We start from the raw sequence: 18,025 nt of genomic DNA, 5'->3' as shown, positions 1-18,025 counted from the left end.
AATAACGTCTTGAAACAGAATGACATGAATTTCAAATTCTCGTTACATTTCCTGATAAAAACTCTGATGTGCTTGTGGTATGACTTGAAGCCTTGTATATGTAGATCCCACCTGGTTGACGTCTGCACCGTATAATTATCGGATGTCGATTGGTAAGAGAGGTATCATAATGGATCTTTGGAAGTATCTTGTATTCATTTTCACGTTTTTATCTACTTTTTCGCACTGCTGAATTCCGTAATAACCTAAACTCATGCTGTAAACTTTCCCAGCAGTGGCGAACAAACTTGCAGGGATCCCTAGCACCACTGTCAGGGTATGTCAGAATCTGAATATGATCATCAGCAGTAAGATGGATGTACCAGTAAGCTTTGTCCACTGTGACGAATGCATGCCATTTAGACCCCACAGGCGCTTTTAATACAGTCTCCTAGAGTTCGTTCTTCGTTCTCAGTGTGGTGTTGGGGCAGGTGGTGTACGGCGCGGTACCTCAACCGGAGTCGCTTATGAATGACTATGCTCATAGCTGAAAATGCCAACTTGAATTACTGGCCCATTGCATGTTGAGTCAGTGGATTTTCCTGGCTGCCTCTCTTCTACAACACCGCAGATGTCACTTACCTAGCAACCCTTCTCCGGTGCTTTTCTTGGGCGACTATTTCCCCACGGGCTTCTGGTTTGTGTAACATATCACAATAGTTTTCACAGTAGTCGCCCGAGAGTGAACTCATTCTCCCGATATTGTTTCACTATGCGTATGTAGGAAAAACGAGAGCATGGAAAGGGCTCATGACATACCTTTCCCAGTTTAATTTAGGCGCCATTTGACGATGCTTCCCATCTACAATCGTGACACACTACTGTTCACAACAGCAGATGCGCCGTTTTAGTGCCATCGCCAGATGGCAGTGGTGTTGCTAATTCGGTTCTATGTTAACAGACAGGTAAAATTATGGTTGACAATAACTCAATTATGAATGCTACTAGAAACGCGTTTCTTCCTTTGAACTAATTAAAAATACATACATAAATAAAAAGACAAATAAAGAAACAATAGGTAAGATTTTGTTTAATTTCATGTCTAATGTTTACCTTTTATGTCACTGAATCAGGAATCAGTGCAGAGAAAACATGCAAGAAAGAGGAGCATGCCAATTACATAAATATTTCGAGACAATGGAAGATTTTTTTCTTTTTCAAATCGCAAATTATTTACTATCAAAGCTTATATTAACAAATATATACAGAATGTTCTAGAAAGTTTTCCTTCTCTAATACGGGAAGGTCCCACAAGTTGTCGCTCAAATCTGATTGCCACTAGCACATCTGATAGAGCATCATGAGAAATAAAAATGAGCAAAATTTAACGTGCTATGGACCAGAAGGAGATCTACGAGACTTCAAAATTTGAATATCAAATATATATATATATATATATATATATATATATATTGTATATTATGGAATTATGTATATTTAAAGTAAATGTCTTGAAAACCGTTAAAGCAATCAAAACAAAAGTTGCACAATATAATGAGAACAAAATGTCCTATCGAAAACCACAAACAGTGCTGCTATAGGAGAAGTAATGTTGCCAACTGAGCATAAAAATATTTTGTTTGAAATAGCACCATATACAAGTGTGCACAGATTTAAAATGCACTATTATCATTAAACATAACAGTGAAGTGTAGTGGTACAGTGTTGTACATTGTTGGAGCTACGTGTGCTGAAAATGTACAATGAAGAAGTCTTATATGTGAGAACAGATGGTAATAAAAGAACTGGGTCTCATACTATGAATTTAGTTCAAATGCATACCATCGATAGTATAATATAGTAAAATGTCAGCAGTGTCACAAAACATTGATGGATTTAAAAAACGAAATCGAGTGATGTCATTTTTACGTCCTGTGTCAGCTCCGAAGCTATATAGGATGGGACCTGTAAGTAAAGTCGGATCCGAAAGAAAGATAACAATGAAATGAAAGGTGAAAAGTACAACAAAACATGTCCGAGGCGGGATTGGAACTCGCGATCCCTAATATATTGGTTGTCTAGCCTTCTATACCACACGGCTATCCGGGTCGACTAATAACGAAATGATGTAGTAACAAAATAATTATATTTCCAATGTGAATATGGTAATATTACAGTGTACAAACATAATCATATAGTATGTAGGAGAGGAAGTACAAGAATACGTCATTTAACACGAAAGACAAAGCAAGAGAGTACTCTTCCAAATATTGATAAAATAATCTGGACAACCAATTTACAGAATTAGAAAACACTTCTTTCTTTCCTCGCGTGTATCATTTTGTTTTCGCGAGGTGTCTGCTTATTCACCGGAGCTACATAAGTATAATGCGAAACCCTCAGGTTTTTCTAATGCATTCCTTTATTACCATCTGTCGCTACATATAAGACTTCTCCATTGAACATTTTCAGCACACGTAGCTCCAACAATGTACAACACTGTACCACTACACTTCACTGTTATGTTTAGTGATAATAGTGCATTTTAAAGCTGTGCACACTTGTATATGGTGCTATTTCAAACAACATATTTTTATGCTGAGTTGGCAACACTGTTTGTGGTTTTCGATAGGACATTTTGTTCTCATTACATTGTGCAACTTTTGTTTTGATTGCTTTAACGGTTTTCAAGATATTCATTTTAAACGTACATAGTTCCATGATATAATTTTTTGGATATTCACACTTTGAAGCCCCGTAGTTCCTATCCTTCTGGTCCATACCACGTTAAATTTTGCTTATTTTCATTTCTCAAATGCTCTATCAGATGTGCTATGTGGCAATCAGATTTGAGCGACAACTTGTGGGACCTTCCCATGTAAGGATGTAGATTCCTGCATTCTGGTTACACGATTGTTTATAAGAAAAAATGAAGACACTTAACTTTCAAGCCTCGAAAGGCTCGTCGATAACGTAAAGTGAAGAAAAACATGGGAAAGAAAGATAAAGAAAAATCTTGCCATGTACCATTGTAAACCATATTGAATATTTATAATGATACTACACAAATAAACACAATAAGAATAAAGTATTTCTGAAGTTTCAAAATTTTAAAAAATAACATTTTCAATGTGCGTCCTTCTATTAATTGTTTCTTTCAGTGTTACTTTCCAATTTACGATTAAGCTAAATTTCTCAAACAAATTGAAGAATAAAAGTTCCTACCCACGGAGAAAAGTGTGTAAGCCGAACGCATTATCTGTTATAACATTGGCTCAACATCAGTTAGGCTGTGTGGCAGTAGTTTAACGATGGATGAAGAATATACATTGCCGTTTAATCGCAGCTCGAACAATGAGTCACCTTATCAGCGAAAAAGTCGCTGTTTCGGTATTTTCTAGGGCAAAAGTTGGAAGAGTGTACGAAGAATACGTAACCTCTAGACAGGCATCAACAGCACGGGCACAGTGGCAATCACCGGCAACTAGCGATGATATCAACCAACAAAGGCAAACTCTTCCACATATCACAATATTCAAATACTCACCATCACAATACAATGCACACTGCACTCTTTGGGATCTGGTAGTCGTAGACCCACGGGGGTGCAATCTTAGAGCCCAAGCACTGCATACTGCGCCTTATTTGGGTCAGAAAACATCTAAATTGGCGTAGTGTTATCTAGAAAAGGCGACGAACATATGAAGCCATAGATACATTGTGTCAGCAAGGTGGGTGTTGGTGCCTCTGAAGTGATATGGAATATTCTTTTGGGGAGAATACCTTTAGTGAGGCTACAATCTATCTTGACAGATGCGACTGTACGAAACTTCTGGTGGCCTTTCACCCACTTATGATCGTTACATTCCCCGGTAGTGATAGTTTCTATCAGCTACGGAAAGCACTACAGGTTCGAGGTACTCAACGAAATTTCAGGTACTTCCTTGGTGCCCTCGATTGATATAGATTTAAACGGCATGGAGCATATACTGAACATGGTACAAGCACTACTGAATGTTGTAGACAGCACTTACTGTTGGGTTACAGCAAGACCCAACTTATTAAGCTCCATTCAACCAGCCAACTACACCATCCTTAAGCTTTTATTTGTCACAGTAAGATTTACTTCAGAACTATCCAGTTTAAAAAGAACATTTTACTGTTTCTTCCAGCTTTTGTAACTAATTATAATAATAGTAATAAAAAAAATCTTACCACAGTTGCTTCGGATTCTAGGAAAGGAACCTGTAAAATTGGATTCATTTTCTTCCACATGAATTCCAATGATACGGCCCCATTACTCCGATCCTCCGGTAAATTTCTTATTCCTAAAATGTCATATGCTGCAAACATGTCAACTTCCATCTGCAAAAAATGAAGATACAAATTCACGACTCTAAGATGTCTACGATTTATGTAATTTAAGATATACGTATATCTTTACAGAATATAAGTGACTAAATAAATGGATGAGTTATTTACACAAATGTAAAATATAGATTTAACAAAACTGCGAAACATTATCAATTAAGAATAAGATACATAAGGAAAACCTCTTTTAGATGAATAAAACTGCTTTTTAGAAAAGCAACGCTTTTGAGGAAAATATATTATTATAAAGTATTTTAATAATGTAAATATAAAATGCGACTTTCAATGCCAAAGTATAGCTGTTTTAGATGGTACAAAGCAAAATAAAGAACATGCGTTTAATTTGGCAGAAAGAGAGAGTATTGCGAATAAGCTAGGCTTAAGGTTTCTGTTTCTAGTTGTCTGTATTCTAGTGAAGAAAGAAAGAACAAAAGAGGAAGAATCAAATCTCCAATCATTTAATGAGTTTAACAGATATTTTCTTTTAAGGCTTGAAATATTCACAACAACGTATTTAAATGTTCCGTCTTTTCTTTCATTGAAATTATAAATCACCCAATCTGCATCGCATGTAAACTGACATTGATGACTTCTGAATTTTATTAAATGTTGTACGTAACTTCAATCATATTGAAAATTCCACTTACTTTTAGTCCCGTTGTCACTTTAGCATGTCTTTCTTTCAGTTTCGTTAATTCTTCTTCTAATTCACTTATAGGAATACGTTCAGTGGCTGTGGCTATCACTCGAGTAACAAAACGTCCTTGCCAAATAGAAGCCAGAAGTACAGTCTTCCCATTATCAGACCCATCACATATCACCCACAAAGGAATGGTAGGCGGGAGTTCAGCTTCTTTTGAGATAAAGACGTTACAAACTGACAAGGCTTTCCTACAATAATTAAACACAATTACATAAAAATAGTTAGGAATATTTTATAAAATAGTAATAAAAACATAACCATAACGATAAAAAATGCTGAATGAGTCTCGTTATTAAATAAGTATTTTTATATTTTTAAAGTGCTCTCTTTAAGTACCTTAAGGTACAATACAACGATGTAATTACATTGAAAAATTGGACTCGACTCGAGTCCCACTAATCCGCTTGCCGGATGGATGGGCATCTGCGAGCGGGCGTACTTTTAGGGGTATATATTTGCAAAAGATATATATATAGACATGTAGAGACCTAGTAGGCCTGTTCAAGACATTTTCCTGCCTAAAGTTTACAGAGTTTACCTCGTTCAAAACAGGCAAACACAGATATTAAACATTAAAAATTCCTTTAATATTTGATTCCGAAGAACATGTTTGCTATGGCGTCTCATTCGTTAACAACGCTGCTATGGATTTCCACCCAACCATTGTAGTTATACGATCTACAACCAAAACTGCTTCCATTCTCATTTTTTTTTTTTTCAATAACTAATCATCCAGTTGAAAGCTATCACATTTAAATACATATTAACACATTTCAGTAGTTAAGGTGGGGAAATTAAACCTGTGTGAATATTAGTTATAAAATTAGTTATGGTATATTTACGTTGACAGAGCAGTGTTAACGTAGTTGGTAACCACCAATCGGATGGCTCTGGTTGGGGCGGGAGTTATTCTCTCGTTTTACCCTATTGAGCATTTGGAGAGATTGGTTATTACCTCCATATATATTTATTGCAATGTTTCGGAAAATAATGTTGGTTGCTATGATGAACAAAATCTGTAATTTTGTTATGATGGATCGTTGCAATAGTTATAGAGTTAGATGTAGCTGCTACCTACCGTCTCCTTTGGGTACTGACCCCTAGAATAGTTCCTAAAGAAACAGTTGATAACAACCTGGTTTAGAGTTCACGTCCTGTTCAAGCGCAAATTCGCAAAAGTATGAAATAAGTGATACGACATGCGTACCCTCAGTGGTTCGGAAATCAAGGTTTGACTGTATTTTACCTTTGCACACATATATACATATATACGACTGGCAAGCTGATGATTCCGTAAGTTTTCGCACACACACAAATAAATAAAAAATACCTTAATTTCTATTAATTTAAAAAATTACCGAATTCCTATTTATTGAATGTATGCGTATATATATATATATATATATATATATATATAGTGAAAGAAAGGATACTGATAACACACAAATTCCTTTTTGATAAAACATGAATGCTTAAGCGAATAACACTATGCACCCAATTCTGAAATATGAAACACTTAATACGACAAAGAAAAAATATATGGTATACGTATAGCAAATAAATAGACTTAGAATATAGGCTTTGTAGTTATTCTTCTTATCACATGCACTAAAACACTGTTCACTTTGAGATTTGGCTTTCAATAGTGAATGGGGACAATACGTATGGGGGAGTTGGGTAAAAACACTAATTTCTGACGCACTACACAATGTTAATTATGAAGAATACATTCTGTTCACTTCCTTTATTGCGTACTGTGGTTGTAGTCCCACAAATTTATTCACTACTTAAGCGAGGCCATATGTGAACTAGAATACGAAATACGAGTAAGTTCGTTCCAAGGAAGCTTTCACGTGCCTCCCTTCATTTGTGCCAAGCACGAACTTCTAGCTCCTGCCAATGTCCGGAAATATCCAGACAGAATGCTTTTGGTTGGCAGTGTCTTTTAGGATTTGCTATGGAAAATTCACAAATTTTATATTCATAATCAATACAAATATAGTTATGGTATATTGAATAGTCCTGGCAACACGTCTTTTAGTCCTATGGGAACATGAATTCGTGGTCAAGGTGGAGCAAGTGTTGCAGACCAACTTTAGAAATTTATTCCATAACTAATTGATATTTTATATGTTAGTTCAACATAAAATAGTTTAATAGAAAAGAGTACAGATTGGCTATTTCGTCTGCAATTCACACAGGCTACAAGCACAGTTCCCACCGTAGTTGAGATAATAAAGCGTCAGTGATCGACCGTTGCACCTGGCCTGTCAATATAACAATTTCGTATTTAAAAAGGTTTTTAAGCGTTGATAATCACTAATATGAAAAGTATACACAAAATAGTTTTAGTAGCCAAAATCTTCACTCAAGAAAAGAAAAAAAAAATGTTTGCTGTTTTGAAGCACTCCGCTAATAAGATAAACATTCAGTTCAATAAAGAGTGTTTTTTTTTTTATATATTGTTGACGGCGCAAGTCTGTCTGAAATACACCTGCGTGCAAAAGAAGAAAAATAGTTTCTCACCTGTTATAAAGCGTTCAGAGCAAAGCAAGAAAATAACTTTTTCTTTCACTTGAATAAAATATTAATTTTGCATGATAATTTCAAATTGGCGAAAATATACAGTTTGTCCAATAAGTGAGTGGTTATGGCCGACCTGATGGTCATATAGCTAATGTAGTTAGATGGAGATGTTTATATGATCAGTGGAAGATCTAAATTAATTGGTAGCGTATGTTATATCTGATCCTTAGTAGATATTTAATATTAAAGGTAAGATAGGTCTTCGGGCAGAATTAAAGGTATATAAAATAGATGTTCTGGTTGCCGGACTAATAAGTTGGTCTTATTTACTACACGGTTTGATTAACCGAGACATATTTCAGTCTGTGTACGGCTATAGTTTGTTAGCAATGATTTGCATTAATATCTTCTTTGACTCAACACGGAAATCGAATTTCTAGTTTCATATGTTTATGCTTTGTATCGCTAGAGATAAATGATTAATGGGAGTAAATGTTCACGAATAATTAGTGGCATGCGAACGTGGCAGAACCTTGAGAAAACCCATGGACACGATTCTGTCCACCAAAACTCACATGGCCTGGGATCGAATCTGGGACCCATCGCACCAGAGGAGAGCACTTTACCACCAAGTCACTGTGCCCCCATTAACTCAACAGTATTAGAGAGTGTAATATATACAGGGTGGCCCAAAAGTAGGTATATAGTACCGTACTGATCAACTCATTGCATTTTATATCATTTCTTATTGTTATCCATCAGGTAGATTTAGTTTCTTTATTATTTGTTCTAAATTTGTTTTATTTACATCTTAAGCTCGAAAGAGCCGAAGCAAATAAACCCATAAACTAGAATGTTATACTTGATCAATGCAGGAGTGTATACCTACTTTTGGGCCACCCTGTACATCTCTAATGCAATTCTAATTATTACTTATATGAGTTTGTAAATATATAGTAAACATATATATTTACGTAAATATATAGTAATAATATATAGTAAACATAATTTCTGCAACATTAAAATATCGCACGTAATAAATATTTGCCTTAGTTCGCCATTCGCACACACTGATTTAAATGTTTAATTTCAACATGCTAATAACGCACAAAACGCTATAATATATTCTTTACTTTCTCCCTTACATCTACGGCGGAAACAAAGGACAGATAAGGTCGTTAGTTGACGCAAATACTTGGAACATCCATGTTGTCTTATTAATTGATTGATTGAATTTTAAGGGGGACGTCAGCATTTTGGCTATTTGTCCCCGTCACGATCAACAGGACTACTTCAAAACACGGACTGCCGTAAATTAAATTTAAAAAAAGATATATTAAAATATAAGAAAAGACTGCTGCAACCTAAAAAATTGACAAAATAATAATATATGAAAATAAATATATAACAATAACAGTAAATAGCAGGGTGCGAATTACCGGGGGGGATGAGGGGGATTTTCCCCCTCAATCACATTTCTTCCCCCCCAAAGAAGTCAGGTGAAGTATCCCCACCGGGGATGCTCGCTTTCCCCCTCAAACTATGCTTAGTATAACTCCAAATTTCACTGATTTTTGTTATTTCTTGTAAATTTAATCTTCTAGCTGTATTTCGAAATGATCGATGTAAAATGTTCAGTTTTGGTCATTTCTACTTACCACCTAATTACCCACTATTTTCAACGTTGTTTAGTAGAACTATATTATTATGACTACGGTTGTTACTTGCAACTGTACCTTCGTACCCTTCAGTTCGTCATCGTTTGTGAATTTGAATGTACTAATTGCGTATAACAAAGCCACATATAGATTTATAAAAGTTCTTAGCGGTTGGCCAAGAAGAAGTAAACAAATAGCTTCTTCTACCATATTTGGCGAAGTTCGGATATGTCATATTCATCCTCTATATTTGTATCGATTATCATCTTATTTTAATTTTTGTTATAACATGTTATTTCATTTTCCAGTGTACTCATTGTTAGCACATGGTCTTCATTCCCTAGTAGATTGTGTGTATGCAACTCAAAAGTTGCATTTAATTTGTGATAATTAGCATAGTAATCACTGCTTTTACAGTTTACGGAAATGAACTTTTGAAACTGTACTCAAAATCTGAGATATAGGTATTCTCTCGTAAGTAAATGTAAAGTACACGCTGGGGGATACGCTCCTAGTGAGCAGACATGTTAATGAAGGTGATTTTTAGGTGAATAAGCGAATAATTCAAGATTTGTTTCAGCATTTGTTAATACGACTGGTTCTCCGTGTCATTGTCCGTGTCTGTATAAGCATTTCAACTGGAGCGTTTTTTTTTTTTTTTTAAAGTTAACCCTTCATTTTTTCATCTTTTCGCTGTACAGTTTGCTGTCCACGCAATTAATGTTGTCTGAAAAACTTCAGTGTAATGTTTTACTTTATTTGAATAACGTAGCCCATAGTGAATCAACTAATCTTCAACCTAACAGTAAAGTAATTTTTAAGTGTTGACTTTCCGTGCCCATCACGGAATCGATATTTGGAGAAAAAAAGTCGTGATGAGCACAGCTTTAGCGGGAAGTAGAAGCACAAGCTCGAAATTTGAATTGAGAGATTTTAAATATTTGGCCTTCGATTTGACCTTGATGTGAGAAATCGGGACCAGCAACAATCCATTTCTTATTTGATAGGCTAATATCTAGATTTTCTTTAAAAAAAAAAAAAAAAAAAAAAAAAAAGTCCGGTTTAACTGATAATTTTAGTGGTTTTCACAAGACTGAAGTAGGTTTCTTTTCGCAACCTGTATGTATTAATACAAAGTGGAAGCTTTCAATATGAGTGGAAAAATTAACATATGCTTGTGATCATCGCTATCGCTCGAGCCAAATTATTAACTAAATAAACCTTAGAGAGCTACGGGGACAAGAGTGAGTACAACATTAAAACACGTTCAGAAAGGTTTAGTGGGGTGTGTGTATGTCAGACAATATATATGTGCATAGTTATTGTCGGTAGATTTATTAAATTAATAAATCTCTTATTTATTACAGATGTCTCTCTCTCTCTCACACTCACACTCACTCACTCACTCACTCACTCACACACACACACACACACATACACACACACACACACACACACATATATATATATATATATATATATATATATATATATATATATATATATATATATATATATATATATATATATATATATATATATATATATATGGGGGGTAAGGCATTTATTGTCTCATTTTGAAATTTGAACCTTCAGACTATGTCCTGTGGCCTAATTTTATTTCCCCCCCCAATATAGGTTATCTAATTCGCACACTGGTAAATAGTAATAATAGCAAGAAGAAAATATATATACTCTCATGTTGTCTCACCTCTCCAATTAGCAATGCTTAAAAAAGCGATCTCAAAAACGCTCTTAGTTGTGGATTTACGAACAATAAGTTACTGAATTTTTGATCAGGAAGCCTCAAGATCAAATAAGTTGTGCTGTTTCCTTTTTTTCTGTTTTACATGTTGTAACATGAATTCGATCACCGTCATTTGTTATAAATATCAAACACGTGGAGGAAATAAAAGAAATCTATGCTTCAGTAAATACGTCTGAATTGGATAACCAAATGTTCTGCAATGTGGAACATGAATTAGACGGCTTAACGGCGCCGACCCATTTAAACAGCTGCCGGCAATAGAAATTAATACCAATAAATCGTATTATCACCTTCTGTACTTTTCTGGGAAAAATTACTTTTCATGAGCAAGTTTTCCTCCTTTTTCCATTGAGTTTAATGATCTTGTTAAACAACATAGATCCTCTGAAAGAGATTCTAAGAAATGAAGATCACAAATGCTGTCGAATATTCAGTTAGATGTCCAGCATCAAGAGATGGTTTTAACATTAACAGGATCGAAATAATGTTACTTTATTACGAACAAGTTTAAAGATAGATAGATGGCAAATTTACAGTTCAATGAGTAATCCATGGCTTATGGAGAAAATCTGAGTATTCCAAAAATGAAGGTAAGTTAGGCCAGGGTTGTGAAAAACGCACTTTAATAAAAAAGAAAAAAAATCTTAGTGGGCTTTATTAGGTAAAATTGGACAAAATTAGGTTTTATTAAATTTTGTACCTATACTTAAGGCCACATTCGTACTTAAAATACTATTCAAGCATTCATGTTCAATTATACACATGAAAATATGGAATTCCGTTGTGGGACTATGGCGGGTCAACTCTATCGCGGGTTCCTGGTTTGATCCCAGCTCTCGCCAAGTGAGCTTTGTGGTGGTCAAACACCGTGTGAATGGGTTTCCTCGGGGTTCTCCTGTTGCCTCCACCATTATCATCCATCTCATTATTATCAACGTCTCCCTTGGCCTGGGTGCATAAGCGTGAGATATTAAAAAAAAAAAAAAAAAAAAAAAAAAAAGTAATCCGTTAAGACCCATTCGCATTTTGTGGGACATACTTTGCACCATTGACATTCGCTCATATTTCGATTTCTAGAAAGAACGAAGTACACAATTTTGTACAGTAACAAAGAGGTGAGTATTGTATATAATATAGAATAGGAATAAAATCCCCTACTACAATTAGGATTCAAATCCCTGAGCCACCTACTCTGACTGAAGGTTCCTTTAGTTTCCCTCATATATTGGGAGAGCGCCTCAAGTTCAAGAGCCAGAGATAAAAAACAGCTTTATTAAGTAGGTGCTTTTTTAAATAAAAAATCTTTCTGGGAAAAAAAAAACTGAAATGTTGTAATTTTGTTGTTGTTGTTGTTGTTTTTATTTCTCATTTTCAATTCCAAATTTGCTTTCTTACAATATATTTTATGATTAAAGGGTCTTTGTAACGTAGTAATATAATTGTACTACAGATATACGCCACACACACCATAAGATTCGCGAGAAGAATTTGGGAGTTTCACGACTGATTGCAGTTAGTGTTGAGAAGATAGACGCATATCTTTAATAAGTTCCTCTTTTACGTGAAGCCTTTTCCATTTGTAATTAACTGACACATGGAGAAAGATATTTTATTATTTATCTGTACTAACACCGAGTATGTACTATAAAAATAAACAGTATGTAGTAGCAATGTATTTTATTCCATACTAGCTGAAATGACCGTTCTTTTGACCCTCCTCTCCCCCTTTAGGATACGCATATTAATTAAAGCGCAATAATAAAAAACTTCTAAGGTATTCTATTTTTGGCATAAAATTTGAACCCCTCCTCTCTTAGGATACTCCCTTTAATCAAAGTTACATGATAAAAACCTAGCTCAAGGTAGGTACTATGTTCAAAAACTTATCTCAAACTGTTCAACCTTCCTCCGAGACTCAATCACAAGCAACAGTCAAAGTCAATTTAAAAGTTAGCTAAGAAATTACCCTTAAAACGGAAATGTTCAAAAACGGCGAGAGACGTGTTTCCTTATTCTTAATGAGGAGATTATATACAGAGTTTTATCTTCCTAACTTGACGGTTTCATGACATACTGGAGTTTTGGTTGAAATTTTGAACCCTCTCTACTTTCATTAGGATGTACCCTTTAATCAAAGTAACGTACTAAAAACCCATCTCAAGATGGGTACTAACTACGTTCCAAAATCTATTTCAAATTGTTCAATCATTTCCTCGTGATGTGATCACAAATAACAGGAAACAACGTTTTCAATGCGACGAAAGGAATCATAGAAAATGCCCCCCTTAAAATCAAAATTTTTAAAAACACTGGAACATGTGTTCACTTACTTTTAATTAGGAATTTATATACAGAGTTTCATCTTGCTAACTTGGTGGGCTCGTGACACACTGTATGTTTTTACATAAATTTTGATCCCCCTCTGCCACCCTAGGATGCGCCCTTGAATCAAAGTAATATGGTAACAACCTAGCTCAAGGTAGATAGTATGTTAAAAAATTCATTTCAAACTGCTCAACTGTTATCCCATGATGCAATCAGAAACATCAGGCAACATCGCTTTCAATGTAGAGAAAGAAATAATTGACAATGCCCCCTACCCTCTTAAAACGGGAACTTTCAAAAACACCGAGACACGGATCCGCTTATTTTTAATGAGGAGCATATAAACAGAGTTATCTTTCTGACTTACAGGATTAGATACACTCAATTTTTCGCATAGACTTTGACCATCTACTCTCCCCTTGGAATACGCATTTCAATCAAAGTAACGTGATAAAAATTCAGATCAAGGTACGTGATAACCACATTCAAAAATTCATTTAAAATGTTTTAGCCATTTCTTTCTGATACGACAATAAACAAGATCCTTTTCATTTTTGTATAATAGATTTTACACTGTTACAGAGAATTTGATCGAAGGCAAAAAATTCATTACGCATGATTTCCACCCCCCCCACCCCCCCAATGGCATTCTGTTCCGGTGCTGATCTCTTGATAAATACATGATAGCATTTTAAACCGATTCTGAAGCTAGACTTGAACTAAGAGACTGGGTTATATATATTAACCTGGGGAGTTGGGCAAATGACCAAGTTAATAGTTTCATTGAACACTTGTTTCATTTTCATCAATTGAAAAATAGGAAGAATATCAAAAGTGGACTGAATCATGTTCTCGTTTTCAATTCCCGATGTGAACTTATATGATTCGAATCCAACCCGTATTTCATACAGCAACAGTGCTGAAAAGGAATGCTAAATTTCAAACAAAAAATATCAAAACTAGGTGAGAGAATCTATTTATTTACAGCAATTTTAATGTCCATAGTAAATTTTAAACATTATTGGAAAATATATGTGTTTTAACATTTTTCTCACCCAAATAATGTTAGCCTAGAATATAACTGTCACTTGCCAAGAACACTAACAATTTTCTCGTTATGTAAAGGGTTTATGAATATTTTATATGTTTATCTTATACAGGTAGTACGCTAAGATATGTTCAAACTTCAGTAAGTGATTCTCTAAGGACAAGCAACAAAAAATTCTACATCAATATACATAATATCGTTCAATAGTTTAAGTCAATTTTCTGAAGGTCGAAGGAAAAGAATTCATCGAGAGCAGACACAGATGCATCCAAAGGAATTCACATCACAGATGCCTAAAGGCATAAAAAATAATAATAATAATAATAAAAACTCAAATTTAATTCAAATGTACTGGTAGTTATTGGTGCACCCCCCACAGAGAATCCTGGATCCGGATCTGGAGACACGATCATTCATGCGTAGAGAAATTACCTGCTGAAGTTCGGACATATTTCTACAAAATATTTTATTTAATTTTGTTTCGTATAAAATCTCAAACAAGAAACCATTACCTTGCTTCTACAATATTTAAAGGAGAATATCGTTTCTCCTGTCTTCTACATTTGAAAACTTGAGGTGACTCCAAGCTCTCCAGTTCATCCTCACTGTCCAGGGTAAAAGGGCATTTTAAAGGTGAGCCAGTCAGGTCTAGATCCTCTAAAAATAAATACAATAATATAATCGAACATAATTGGAGAATATAGACAATAATAGAATCTAACATAGTTGAAGAATATAGAGTCCCAAGTACAAAAAGATATACTCAAAGTCATATACCCAAATCAATCTATCAGCAGCCTTCCAGTGAAATTTACCTGCTAAATCGGTTGGTACTGTGAGTATTTGAAAGCAAATGTTTGCCCCGTCAAGAACTGAAGGCTATTCTTGTTAAAGAAATTTTATGATCAAGCTTCGTGTGGAAGTAACTAGATAAAATGCTTAAAATAACATACAATGCACGAAAAACATTACTACAGTACTAATTAATGTTTTCGTAGAGTATTAGCCATAGTACTACTATTTAGTGGACTGAGTAATAAAATTCATGTAAATGTTAAACGTTCTTTATTGTGGCGCTCCTTGAAGTGTGCCATCCGGCGCAAATGCCTCGTTCGCTCCAGTCTTGGAACGTTATTCCGAAGAAAAATAAGTTATATTACATACAAAATAGAAAGTAGCAATTATACTGAGATCGAACTGTTTTAATGTAACTGGTTGAATTAATGTAGGATAACTGGTTGAAATAACTGGACAAAAACTTTGTCAATAATTTGAAAAAAAGAAAGAAAAGAAAAGAAAAGAAAAAAAGAAAAAAAGTAGAAGAAATAATTCCAAGACATAAAAACATAAATATATTGATTTTGCTTTAAAATCTATATACAGGCGGAGGGGTCAAAATTATGTCATCACTTAAATGATATAAATATCTGCTTACTAAGCATACACCAAACATGTATTATATGGAATTTTTGTCATCCATTAGATTCTATTGTTTATATCTCCTACTTGACTCACCCTGTTTTTACTGTTTTTATATAGGTTGGTCAGAGTCTTTTTACATCTGCACTTCTTTCATCTTTACATTAATAATATTATGTGTCCAAAACGTTCATATGTGCGCCTTCATTTTTCCTGCACAGTTTGATACACCTCCATGTCCTCCTATTCATTCACATTAGCAGTTGCGGCATCACAAACTGGAAAGCTCTTGCCCACAAAGCATCACTGTCCACGTACTTCTTCCTGAGTGTGATTTGATGATACCCCACAGGGCAATGTCTGGTGTCATAAGGCCCAGACTTCAAGGCAGCCAAGGATAATGGGCTGGTGAATTTGGGGACCTACTCCTATTCATCAGCGCGTTCAGACGTTCACGAAGAGGTGCGAAGTGGAGCAGAGCTTCATCGTGTTGGTAAACAACCGTGTTGTTGATGCTCAGATTCTGCAACTGTGGAAGAACCCAGTCATTCAACATTTCCAGATAAGTAACCTGGGTCACGGAACTCTCAAAGAAGTACGAGCAAAAGATATGTGATTCAGTCATTCCCGCCCAAAGCATGACGTACGGAGGATTATTCTCAATTTCTTGATTACAAAAACTTTCCTTTGCCCATATGAAAACGTTCCTTTCCCGCGAACTCCGATAAAAAAAGCACATTCACCAGAGAAAAGAACGCACTTCCGAGCAGAAATGGTGGGTGGGGAAGGCCTCCAACAAGATCCTGCATGCTTTCTCCGGCCGTTTAAGTCATCGTCGGTTAGTTCATTGATGGCTATTGACTGGAATGCGTGCACGCGTAAGTCCATTGTGCATTGTGCTCCTTGCAATTCCAAGTTCTGCAGAACGCTTTCTGGTCGACATGCAGGATGAACGCATAACTGTCGCACTAACTTCTGCGCACGTTCCCATTCGAATTATGGACGACCAGAACGAGGGGCATCCAAAACACTTTCCAAGAGAAAATCTTTCTCCCAAGTCATCAAAATCTGACGACTTGGTGAATTCTTACCGAACCGTTGACACAATCTATTCATCACCCGCGGCATATTTTTGTAGTTATGCTTCGGTCCAGGACCCACACATTTGCCACTAAGTGCCCCTTCAAAGTGAAATTACTGGCATCTGCCATTGTTGTTCACCAAACACGGAAAGGCGAGACAATGAACCGGTTAACGCACAGATTTTAACGTCTTCCTTCCGTGGGCAGTCACGTGGCAATCACGTGAGAAGTACTGTTACCATTTTACTGATCAGGATGGGAGGTTCTAATCTTAAGTATCTTAACATTTTACACTGTTACACGCATTTAGTTTGGATGTAAAGGAACTTTCTGGCACCCTGTAGATTAGCTTTTATTGTTTCTCTTCAACTTGACTCACCATGTTTTTATTTATATTTTTTTAGGTTACGGTTGGCAATTATCTTTGTAGTAAAAAAAAAAAAAAAAAAAGTTTGATGGAAGTGTGTAGTTCATCAAATGTTTCGGCAGTGATTTCCATGTGACCCACCAACCTGTTTAACAGATTGTGGAAACTGTATTAGTAGTGAACAACCATCGAGAAAATACAGGACGTTCAAGATCAGGAAGATGTGAATTTAACGTTGCTGATGTGCAGCAAGCCCTATCGCAGAACCCTTCAAAGTCAACCAAACAGTGCAGACTTGAAACAGGGATTCCCCACAAAACAATATCTTGGATTACGACCTTGGGATGCGATCATACCACATCCAAGTCGTCCAAGCTTTAACAATGGCGTAAAAGCGTGTTAGAGTGGAATGTTGTCAGATTTGACCTGAAATGCAGAATACCTAGGTAGACACTTTAAATGTAATGCATTCAGCGATGAAACCACTTTTCACATAAGTGGACTTGTCAATCAGTGTAACATAATTGCATTGGAAATCCTGCAGCGGCGGTTAAATCACAATGATGCGATCTGACGTCATTGTGCTTTGACCGCCACTGGAGTAATTGGGCCCTATTCTTTTGATACCCCCACAATGACGTTTGATATGTACTGAACAACACTGTAGCAGTACGACATTGATGAATTACAACTACAAATCCGACTTGAAGTGTATTTTCAACAAGATGGTGGACCACCACATTATGCCCTTACTGTTCGTGCCTATCTCGACCACACAT

General features: G+C 35.6%; 1 protein-coding gene across 2 annotated transcripts in view; it reads right to left on the bottom strand.

Moving 5' to 3' along the window:
- Zwilch (zwilch kinetochore protein) overlaps positions 1 to 18,025 on the bottom strand; it is a 145,061-nt gene that overhangs the window by 76,296 nt on the left and 50,740 nt on the right. For both annotated transcript variants that reach the window (XM_081748870.1, XM_081748871.1), the window contains exons 5-7: positions 14,891 to 15,035; positions 4,998 to 5,241; positions 4,195 to 4,344 (exon numbers count right to left, since the gene is read on the bottom strand). In XM_081748870.1, coding sequence (XP_081604996.1) covers positions 4,195 to 4,344; positions 4,998 to 5,241; positions 14,891 to 15,035 — 539 coding nt within the window. The remainder of the gene's footprint in view (positions 1 to 4,194; positions 4,345 to 4,997; positions 5,242 to 14,890; positions 15,036 to 18,025) is intronic.

This window comes from Thermobia domestica, chromosome 2 (genome assembly GCF_964235325.1).
Source record: "Thermobia domestica chromosome 2, izTheDome1.hap1.1, whole genome shotgun sequence".
Lineage (NCBI taxonomy): Eukaryota > Metazoa > Arthropoda > Insecta > Zygentoma > Lepismatidae > Thermobia > Thermobia domestica.
This window is presented reverse-complemented; position numbering and strand designations above follow the sequence as displayed.